The 11,194-nt window shown below is 43.6% G+C and overlaps 1 protein-coding gene across 1 annotated transcript; it reads left to right on the forward strand.

The window, feature by feature from the left end:
• The first annotated feature begins 7,368 nt into the window (after nt 1–7,368).
• On the forward strand, nt 7,369–10,130 carry LOC118779524 (zinc finger and SCAN domain-containing protein 21-like). Its single transcript, XM_036531675.1, has 2 exons — nt 7,369–7,698; nt 9,052–10,130. The coding sequence occupies exons 1-2, from the start codon at nt 7,488–7,490 to the stop codon at nt 9,987–9,989; spliced, it is 1,149 nt and encodes a 382-aa protein (XP_036387568.1). The 5' UTR covers nt 7,369–7,487; the 3' UTR covers nt 9,990–10,130.
• Nucleotides 10,131–11,194: the final 1,064 nt, after the last annotated feature.

Here is an 11,194-nt window from a genome sequence, read left to right on the forward strand (position 1 = left end):
AGGAAACTATGCCTACAATGTCCTTAAATTTGTTTGCCTTCCAAATCGGCATTCCTGCTCGGACACCGAGGAAAGCTGACCCCTCACGGGCATTATCCGGCAGAATAAAAATACTGCAGGCAGCTCGCTTCGTCTCCCCGTGTTATATCTGGCCCCGGGCTCCAGTGACCTTCTCCCATGTCAATAGTGGGCGGAATGCGGCGGTTTGGTTTCAGAAGCGACCGAATAGCTGTCCGCATTCAGAGGGGCAGGAACGCTCGCAGGCGCGGAGATACGGTTACCTGCTCTGGGAGACATAAACAGACGAGAATGTAAACACAGGGCGGCACAGGCGCATACCCTCCTGGAAAGCAGGCTCCTGAAAGTGGGGCACAGAACAGCCCCTGACCTACAGTGAGATGAAAACAGACAGATATGATCCTCTGTGTGGTCTGGGTCTCCACGCCAGGCAGTGCTAGGCTGTGGATGTGTTTGCTCTGTAACGGTAGTTACGGAGGGGCACAGAGCAGTGGTCGCGCCACGGTGTGGGGGCGGCGCAGTCATCACCGAGCTGAGCGCCCCCCCCCCCTCCCCCAGCATCCACGCCGAATGCACCGCGTGCCGCCATTTCAATGGCATCTCCCCCTGGCATGCCAGGGCCGCTGGGCTCGGGGCGTCACTGCGCCACCGCTAATCTGTTTTTCCACTCTCACCCGGATCAACAAGTTTTAAATAACCCGCCTCCCCCACTCCCGTTTCACGAGCCGCGGTCTGCTGCGAAGAATGCCTTCCGTTTTACCTCTTTAGCGGTTATGCGGTTCTCCGAGGGTGCGCAAAGTCACGTGCCGCCCACAGGACAGTAAGGGGAATGGGAGATGAACCAGAAGAGAGCCCTTGGGTTCATGGAGAAACGCTTCAGTGTAACTGCACTGTAAACACAAGGGACACAATGACTGACTATATGAAGTTCTGACTTGGGTTGTGGTCATGTTGCTGTACTATTTTGTTTAGGTGTTATCCTCATCTGCACCCACAGACTGCATCTGATTGGCACTTGATACAGTTTGTTTAGAGCTATTTTGTTGACGGTTTGTCAACAACTTGTAAGGGTCCCTTTGGTACATCAAGTGTAAGGCAGAGCGTGCCAGAGAACTCTAACTGAACCTCAACCTCAAAGAGCCGTGTAGTGCAAACATGCCGCCAGCATCCTCCCAGTCATGTTGCTGTAAAGCTAATGGAACTCACGAGCATTGCTAAGAAGTTGCATACACGTTTTGAGAAAGACAGACTGTAATAGCAACACAGTGTGGGTCCTTGATGGAAGACGACTTTCCACCAATAAGGGCGATGTTAGTGGAGGAGCCTTAGCTTGACGCTCTTCAGATTGCAATCTGCTAGCCGTCACGCAGTGGGCCGTGCTGTTGCTGTCAACACCTGGCTCTCAGTTCTCACATCCCGCGGCTCCAGAAGGGAGCAAGCGTACGTGCTGCAGCGGAGGGGGGGGGGGGGGGGGTGACAAGCTTCACACGGATGGAAGCGCTCACCTCCTCCGCGCTGCGTCACTTCTCCTCTGAAGGTCACCGTCCCACACAGCGGATGCAGCCTGTATGCCTTTGTATTGTTCGCTCATCATCACTCCCTCTGAGGGTTCTGACTCTGTCCCACTCGGCTGACGTCCTGAGTTCTCTCAACCAATGGGAGGTGTTCTATCAGGGAGCGACAAGACAATAATCCGTGTTTTTGCCAAAACTGTGCCCTGGAGTCATAGTCTTGAGATGTTCAGCTCCTGAACAGTCCCAGATCAGTCTACATTTAGCTCTGGACAGCAACCGCAGACATTTAATAGGCATCATTCAATGGATGCCATATTTTCTCACTGACTCAGATGGGCACTTGTAATGACAGGCAATACAAAGAGAATGGGAGTGTTGGTAGCAATATGTGAACTATGTACTATTGCACATGGAATATTGCAATTGTAGCCTATATATACAGTACCAGTCAAAAGTTTGGACACACTTTTGACTGATAAGATAATGGGAAACATTCTATATATACATATATATATATATGTGGTGTGTGTGTGTGTGTGTGTGTGTGTGTGTGTATGTGTGTGTGTATACCTATACATACATAAATAGGTATATATTATGAGTGTGGGTGAAAAGTAAAAATGTTAGTTCAGCTCAAAGAGGGTTACAATGAAATATACCCAGTTCATTTAGCTATCCCAGAGTTTAAATAAACGTAATTATTTTGCTGTGCACAGCACTTTTATTTCATTGTGTTCTGCTTAACTTACACATTACAGCTCGATTTGCTACATGGCAATTTAACACAAACCGGATAGAGGCATGCAAAGCCCTTGTGGGGGGTTGAGATGCACACCTCTGCTGTCAGTAACAGTGAGTTTATGGTTGACACTTGCACGCACACAGACTCTCACAGTGCCTGGCTTTGGCCCATCTGCCTGGGTCATTATGGACTCACTCTCCCTTGACGACAAGCAGGTGTGTGGGGAAAAGGAGCTACAGTATGGGAGGCCTCTGACCCCAGACCCATGGATTTAGGGGGTCCCACCCTGCAAAATGTTTCTTTATTTTAAAGCTACAGGACGTACTGCTGATGTGTAATGAAAATGTATACAGTAGGTCTAAACACATGCACATTCTTGTGGTGACTGGCAACCTGTCACAAAATGGCTTTCATGGTTAACCCCGTCCCCCCTGGTTTAGTCTGTGTGCTGAAGTCCACAAAAGCTATTATATTAATGCAGTCCATTCTTGCCATGATCTTTATATTCAAATCAAATGTAATGATAGTGATCAAACCAACAACGGCCAGTGGAGCAACAGTTTCTTCCCTTTATTAGTTTATTTGACAGTCAGATGATCAAAGTAACAGGATTACAGAACCATGAGTAGATCAATGGAAATGATTGCCTATTGGTGAGATGACGTAGCTCACATCAGAGTACTAGCATTTGCTAGAGTTAGTGATGATTAGAAAAAGGTCGGTGAATATGAGGACCCATATGAATGCATGTTAAATTAGTTCTTGATTCATAAATTCACAAGCTTTGCTTCAGAGATTTATTATGGCTGTTGACCTAACCAACCAGAGTGACGTACATGTGAGCCGTTTCAGACCGCTGTACTTGATTTATTGGGCAGCTGGGAGCCGATTAGCCAATAAACAGGGCACCAGTAAGAATGTCTCGCTTATTGTGCAGATCCTTCATGGCACCGCCCACCACCCACTGGACACTGGGGTAGAAAAGGTAGGTCTTTCAAAGTTGGACTGGCAAGATTCACGCTCTGATATTGTCACCCACTTCAGTCTATTGGACTGAATGAGAAATGCGGGTGTGTGTGTGTGTGTGTGTGTGTGTGTGTGTGTGTGTTTATACAGGGGGATGTGTTTCCACACAAAGCCACCCAGCAAAAGTGCCGACATGACAACATGAAATGGTGCCTTTTATTTTTGGGCCCTGACACACACATGTTCACATACCACGAGTGCACACACAGACACACGCGTGCACACACACACACACACACACACACACACACACGTGCACATATACGTACACAAACGCACACACATGTACACAAACAATGCACAGGTACACATGGAAGGCTCCTATTAAACTGTTCTAAATGGCGATTGGTAAATAATGCGATGTGTTTGGGCAGTAACCTGAGGTGGGGCAAGGCGTGCCGGAGAGGGAGTTTGTTACCATAGTAGGTAATCAGAGGGGCAGGTGGCTGAACGGGTCCTGTCGCCGGGGAGAACGGAGCCGACAGCTGGGCCTGTCAAACAATGACTTATTCTTCACCACCCTTTAGCCTTGCACTGTACCCTCCACTCCAGAAGATGTCCACTCACATATTGTATCAATGGGCCTTTTGTGAGGAGTGTGTGTGTGTGTGTCTGTGAGTGCACGTCAAAAAATACGCAGATCTGTGCCTGTGTGTATTAGAAATAACAAGTGTGCATGCATGCATGTGCAAGTGTGTCTAGTATCTAGGATCACGATCCTTTTTGATATAGTAGATAATGTAGTATTACTGTGATTGCTGAATCAAGGATAACATAAATGCAACACATGCTGTATGTGCCTAAGTGCCAAAATACATATGCACTGTTTGTAGCAGAGGCTTCAGGAAATGTGTGTAGGCTTGTTGAATTGTATTATTTCAGAAGAATGTTTAGAATGTATAGAAGAGGTGCATTCACTCATCTGAGGAGTGTACACAATCCTAACCTCCACACACACTGGAGTTTAGACAGATACACTATTCGAGTTCGCTGTTGTTCAAGACAGGTTCATCAGCCTTAACCTATTCCAAAATCTTGTTTTAAATGTTGAAATGTGAAGGTCTGAGCAGTGTGTAGAAAGTAAAGTGAATCAACAAGCCAACAGTGGGCCCCAGTGTATCCATGTGAAGGCTGGATTTTTGGAAAGGTTCCATATTATATATTCTTGTTCATGAAATATTATATCATACTCATACATTCAGTGACTAAATGTAAATGTTAATGAAAGATTCACTTCCAATTTTATTTAAAATTCTCACCTTAAAGCTGTCCTTGACAAATGATCTGTTTAGAGATATACCTTAGGTGCATTTTAGTGAGGAAATAATTGAGACTTCAGAATGAACCACTTCTTTAAAGGCCACCCTTACAGTGGCATTGACCCAACATGTAATTGGATACTGTTAAGTAAATGGTTTAAAAATGCAGAAGTGTGCTTTTTGTCCTGCTATAGAGTTTGTTTGGTTTTTGAAAGCCACTCAAGAGGGGATTATGCGAATGACCTTCAAGCCGACCAAGTGGTGATATTCCAAACAGTCAGCAGTCATCTGCTGCCGCAGACAGATGGACTGCACCACTGTTAAATAAATGATTAGCATGGGTCAAGATAACAAAATCAGCACTACGAGGCCTCCCTGCAGGCACAAGAGCTGGCCAGCTCGCCGATTATGCACTTGGTGAAAGGCAGCTCGCACTGTGGGAGAATAAACTGGGGAAAGCGTTTGGTTGGATGTTCCAAACTTGTAATCTGCCTGGCAAGGGAATTTCCTACTAGATGTTTGCTTGGCGTGGCCAATGAAATTCATTCCCTGAGGTTCATTTTCAAATAATTATTAGAAGCTACACTTGTATATACTCTTAAACAGAACATACTTAGCTGTGGAATAGTCTCAGCTGTGTGACCTCTTAACATTTGAGGTAATTTGCCACATTTGATTTAATGTTGTGATTACTGTGAAGTGAATGGTCAACTATTTTTTTTTTCCAAAACAAAATCAGTTTCTAATTATTTAGAAAATAGACTGTGTGCCCAGTCTCACACTTCTTTGTTGGTGTGTGTCCATCTGTTCAGACTTGACTGGAGTGTTTTGTTGTGCTTCTTCCAAAAGATCACCAGGGGGCGGACTGAGCCTTCTGTCACAGCCAGATTTCACCATAATGGGCTCTGCTACTTGTAAAGGGCTCTAGTTCACTGTGCCAAGCTTGGAACCTGCTAGAGTTATTATTTTTAAAATGTTATCGTATTTACAGTGAGCATGTTTGTGCTTTGAATGAAGAAGGCTGTTGTGCTGTTTATCAGTTTCCGCCACTGTCTGAGAGGATTTTGTTTTATAATTCTGGGCTTGTGTATGTGTGTGTGTGTGTGTGTGTGTGTGTGGGTGTGTGTGTGTGTTGAGGGAGCAGGATGTTATTGTCTGAAGAGTGTCCCCCATTACATACATTTCAGATGTACATACATTTACATGTTATTTTCCTCTCTTGGTGCAGTTTGATTATATTTGAATGAGGTTCACTATGTTCTAATGCACAAGGAAGCTAGGAAGAAGCTATGTTTTTCAGGAGAGACTTGAGGCTAAACAGTATAAAAAGTCCATCATGGGCAGTAAATTATGTTCACATTTATTAAAATATTACACATTTACATTATGTTCAATTTTTAGTTAATGGTTGACACACTACAACACCTGAGGTAAATTACTGTCCTGTGCAGGTCCTTTCTTTTTACGTAAAATAAAATTAGCTTGAGATATCTGATAATTTGACAAACTATGACCACCAAATCTGTTTGCATTGACCTTCTGATTATTACGGTAACTTTACTGAGAATGTATTATTTTGCTGGTCATGTGACATGGACATATGGAATTAGAATAGACCAGGAATTCTCAACTTTTTTGCTTCAACACCCCCTTGGACCATTAGAGAGAATCACACTGCACATCTGCCACCCATCAATCAATAGATTAAAAAGACAGGTGTGCATATTCAGTACATACCAATATTGTACATGCAGTCTTTGCACCTCAGCATTCATTGCAAATAAAATCATGCTCTAATTAGAACACCAGCCTTTAATGTGCATCCTGATGAGTGCATGTCAACAGTACGTATACAGAGAATGTACAGTGTATTCATATGTAGTCATCAGAATGTACAATGCACTTGTGCAGTGACCATGATGCATGCATCCACTGCCCATGAAGCCATGCAGTATCAGAACTTATTGTACAGGTCAGCATGTACTAATATAGTGTCAGTCCCAGAGTGTCTTTTAATTGTCAAACACAACAGAGCATTTCAAAACAAATATTCTTCTGGTAACCAGTAGACTGCATGGTTGAGAGCATGGATATAATCAAAAAACCAGTGGAACTTGGATCCAAGGGAACTTATGTTATTATTTTGCGTCATGGTGAAGCCAGATACAGATTTAGCTGTGGATTACTACCATCATATTGAAAACCAAATTTTGTATTGGATCTTAAAATTTATAATGATTGTCGATGAAGCCCCCATTTGCAACTAGTATCCCTAGCTATAACTAATAAAGTTATTCAACCTATATAAAAACAATGCTGGTGGACGGAGCAGGTCGTTGTTTCTGTATGTTAAAAATACGTGTTGGGAATTCTTCTCATCCTGCAATAGGTGTTCTCATCTTGTAAGTATCAGCCACGCGATGGATGGCTCGCACCAGCTCTATTCTTGTAATAGGATAATAATAAATCAAGAAATACGCAACGGATTTGACGAACGCTATGACCCAATGACGTTGCCTATCATCTAATGTTAATGTGATATTGAGTGTCATTTGACTATTTAAAGGGAAACAAAAAACTCAATTCATGTAGTACAGTAACCCTCTCGGCAGGTCAGTCAGTGCCCTTTTGGCTATTTACCGTTACGTAACTATTCTTGTTGCTTTTGATTCAAGGGCTATAAAAGTAAATCTTTTTTAGGCGACCATTGCATCTTTTCAAACAATTACGCCAATAACCTCATCACACGTTTCCCTGATCACATGACAAGGAAGCTTGGATACCAGGAAATCGGTCAGAGAGGAAAGCGCTTTCGACTAAGCGGAGGTAAAGATACCCCCTGTTGGCTTAGACCGGAAAGTCGCCATCTTTACGTGAGAAAATTCGTGAGAATTGAGAATGAGCTGCTGAGAATCCTTAATGTGACTGATGAGGGGAAAGCGCGCAAACATGACAAGATTACGTGTTTTAAACCTGTATTTAACCGAGCGTTTAATGACAGCTGCACAAGAGATAATGAAGATGGTGGGAGATACTGTGTCGGAGTACCTGGAGGAAACCGATCGAACGAGGAAGGAGAATGAGAATCTAAAACGGTTCTTGCGAGAGATTGGATTTGCTGTTGAAGCAGGTTTGCCGAGTGAGTACAGTGATGAAACAAGATGAACGCTGCAGGAAAAGTTTCTTGCTTTTTGGTATCTTCTCACTTTTGATCGCTTGCGGTTGTGAGACTTTGATTAAACGCTAGCTATTTCGTTGCTACTACAGGTATGCATGGAAGGAGGCCCTAGGCAATAAATGTCGTGCACATTTCACTGTTTCACGCTACAGACTCTGTTATTCAGTTGTTGAACATGTATCCATAATTAGTTATGTAACGCTCTGAATATGTTCATAGCGTCAAAAACAATTGTTTTGAGGGTATTGGTGCATATTGTATAAAGTATGTGTGTGAACACCTGTGTACACTTCATGCCAAAACAAGTGGGTTTTGTATTAAATTCACATTTTTACACTGTTTTGCCCCTTAACACAGATTTACCCACAGTTTTTCCCAGTTACTCCTGCTCAGAGAAGGTGTCAGACAAGTTTGTTCGGTTATTAACATGTGCAAGCTATGTGTGTACACCGTGCAGCAGTACCAAAGTATGTGAGGATGTGACATCCAGTGAAATGGATTTTTTGCAACTTTACAGGGAATACAGCAATTCAATCCTCGAAAAGGTGCGTCTTGTGATCATACAATTCTCACTTTGCTCATTTTTGTGGAGTGAACCAAGCATTACTTAGGACAGGTTGTATGTTTTAGGTAGCAACACAAGGGTATTTGTACCGATGAGAGCCATGCAAGGAAAGGTGTAAAAAAAAATGGAATTTTCCAGAAATTAATGGATTTGGAGCAAACATGTAAGAAAAGTCAGCGGAAGACCAGCCAGTAGAAGTCATTGGTTTAAAAAAATAAAGAAAATAAAAGATAACATTGAGGTCTAGAGCCATAATCTAGAGCCATAAAACCATAGCGAGACTCTTCGGCCACCTGGTCAGTGGGGTATGGTGGCCATGACCTGGAAGAAAAGAAATCCAGTTGAATATACTTTAGTAATCCCCAAAGGGGAGATTCATATTGTCATCTGCCATTGACCTACTGTCTCACAGACATACAGGACTACTCCCTAAGGACCCAAGACAATGATGTCATGGCCTTAAAATGCTAAATGCCAAAAAGTGCCTAGTGCAGTACAGTGGCTCTAGTACAGGCACCAACCCAGAGAGAGAGAGAGAAGATACGTGAATATATTTATGAGGAAGGAAGTACTAATGTAAGGTGTTGGGCCCAGAGAGCAGCCTGTGAAATACGATTGGAGACATACATCTTGTTTCTCCCCCCTTTGCCCCTCTGTTGCAGCAGTAAGCTTGAGATTCCCACCTTCAGTTTCAGGCCTGCTTGTGCCACTTGCTGCTATCATGGCCCTCCCTCTCTCCTTCCATCCAGAATCTGCTCAGCCTGCTGCTCCTGCTGTCCCCGTGAGCGTGGCTCTTGTTGAGGAGCTGCAGCAGCAGAGCTCCGGTCTGGGGCAGGACGCGGAGCCCCTGCAGCCTGCCGTGAAGGTGGAGCTCTCCGAGCAGCAGAGGGGCAGACTGGGGAAAGAGGAGTTCCAAGCACAGGAGCCTCACACACCGGGGTCAGTATTCCCACCTCTGTGTGTGAAAAATGACCAGGATCGGGTCACTCCAAACCGCCCAGATGTCAAAACGAAGACGGCAGCTGCTGATGAAGCGACTGCTTCGCCCGATTTCATTAAAGTAGAGATCGATGGAGTAGACTGCAACATAGAACAGCCCACTGAGGCCCTTTCCATTCGCGCTGTGACTGCTAGCAGTGACACACTCCAGAGTGAAAATAGTGTGAATGTCAGTGAGGAAGACATTGGTGGACCAGCGTCACTGTCGGAGGCACAGCATTCCAAAGGAAAACCGAGTGTGCTGAAAGGACCAGGATCACATTCCTGTGTGTACTGTGGAAAGGTTTTTTGCCAATTATCTCGGCTGAAGTTGCACCTGAGAATTCACACAGGGGAGAGACCCTTTCGCTGCACTGTATGTGGGAAGAGCTTTAATCAGTCAGGGCACTTAAAAGTACATGAGAGAATTCACACTGGAAAGAAACCCTACTCCTGCACCACGTGTGGGAAATGTTTTAATTACTCTGGGAAATTTAAAGAGCACCAAAGAATTCACACAGGGGAGAGACCATATCGCTGCACATTTTGTGGGAAGCATTTTAGCCAGTCATGTCACTTAAAATCACACACACAAATTCACACCGGGGAGAAACCTTACAGCTGTCCAGTGTGTGGGAAGGGTTTCTGTAATTCAAGTCAAATTAAAGGACACCTTCAGACTCACTCTTCAGAGAAAATATTTGCCTGATTGAAGTGTGGGCTATACTTTAAAAAGCTGGTACATTTTATATTTCCAAGCACCTTTGTCATTTCACACATGTGAAATACTGTAAAGCTGAACCCAATTTGGAATGGGTCCAACAGTTGAATGCCTGTATAATAAAGTCTTCAAGCTCAAACATGTTTCGATATTGCAAGTCTTTTCACTTTAAGTTAAAAACTGTAGTTTGACATGTTGTTGTGATCCATTGATCAAGAACACTTTGACATTGGTAACTGATCATGTTGTGAGCCAAATGATAGTTTTTTGTAAGGCTTGAGTCTGCAATGAGATGTGAATATTTGTTTCAACTCAATATGACTTGGACTCTTGCTCCCTATTGGTGTGGATGCACCTTCATATTCTGTACACTAGAGGGCATTATATGCTTTTTAACCTCTTGGGTCTGGAAAACTACATCACAGCACTATGTCAGGAAGTAATGTTGCCTATTATTTCTCAGCATCACCATGACAGTATATGCAAAATGTCATTATGTTGGGGTAAGGACATTATAGTCCTAAATATCAATGTCAACAGCAGAATGGCTTTTTTACCATTTACCAATGAAGTTATAAATTTGGAAAACTGTCACTGCATGTTTACTGGCTTATGCCGTGACCTTTAAGAATGAATTCCAAGAACACCTATAATACAATATATAACTTTAACAGCAGCTGGGGTTAAGTGTAATGTGTGGGGCATTTAAAAAGTAACATTTTAAGACACCCTTGATAAAGACCATTGTGGCACAACAGACGCAATAGCACAGGTTTGGAAGGCTTACAGGTGTACCTTTAGAACGATGCAAAACAAAATGAAATACAGGGTTAATTTTGCTCAAGATCATGCAAGTTTCACATGAGTATTTATCTTTGTGCACACAGGTGTCTGTTGAGACTGCCTGCTATTGTCCAAGAAAGTGTGAACCTCAAAACGGATTAGTGTACCAATGGATTAGCAACCCTTGTGACGTAACACAGTTTGGAATGGTCTCATCGTGTAGTGGTAGCGTCTCATTCACAGCATTGGCACAGCCGTTGCTGATGTGTCGGAGACTGAAATGGGCCATGCCTACTCCTGTGTAACCAAGCAAAGCTAGTGTTAAACCGCACTTCCGTGATAAAGTGTGAGGGTGCCTTCTCGCCACATAAAACACTGCAAACAGTTTTATGTGACTGGTTGGCTTGTAC

Source organism: Megalops cyprinoides, chromosome 6 (assembly GCF_013368585.1).
Source record: "Megalops cyprinoides isolate fMegCyp1 chromosome 6, fMegCyp1.pri, whole genome shotgun sequence".
Lineage (NCBI taxonomy): Eukaryota > Metazoa > Chordata > Actinopteri > Elopiformes > Megalopidae > Megalops > Megalops cyprinoides.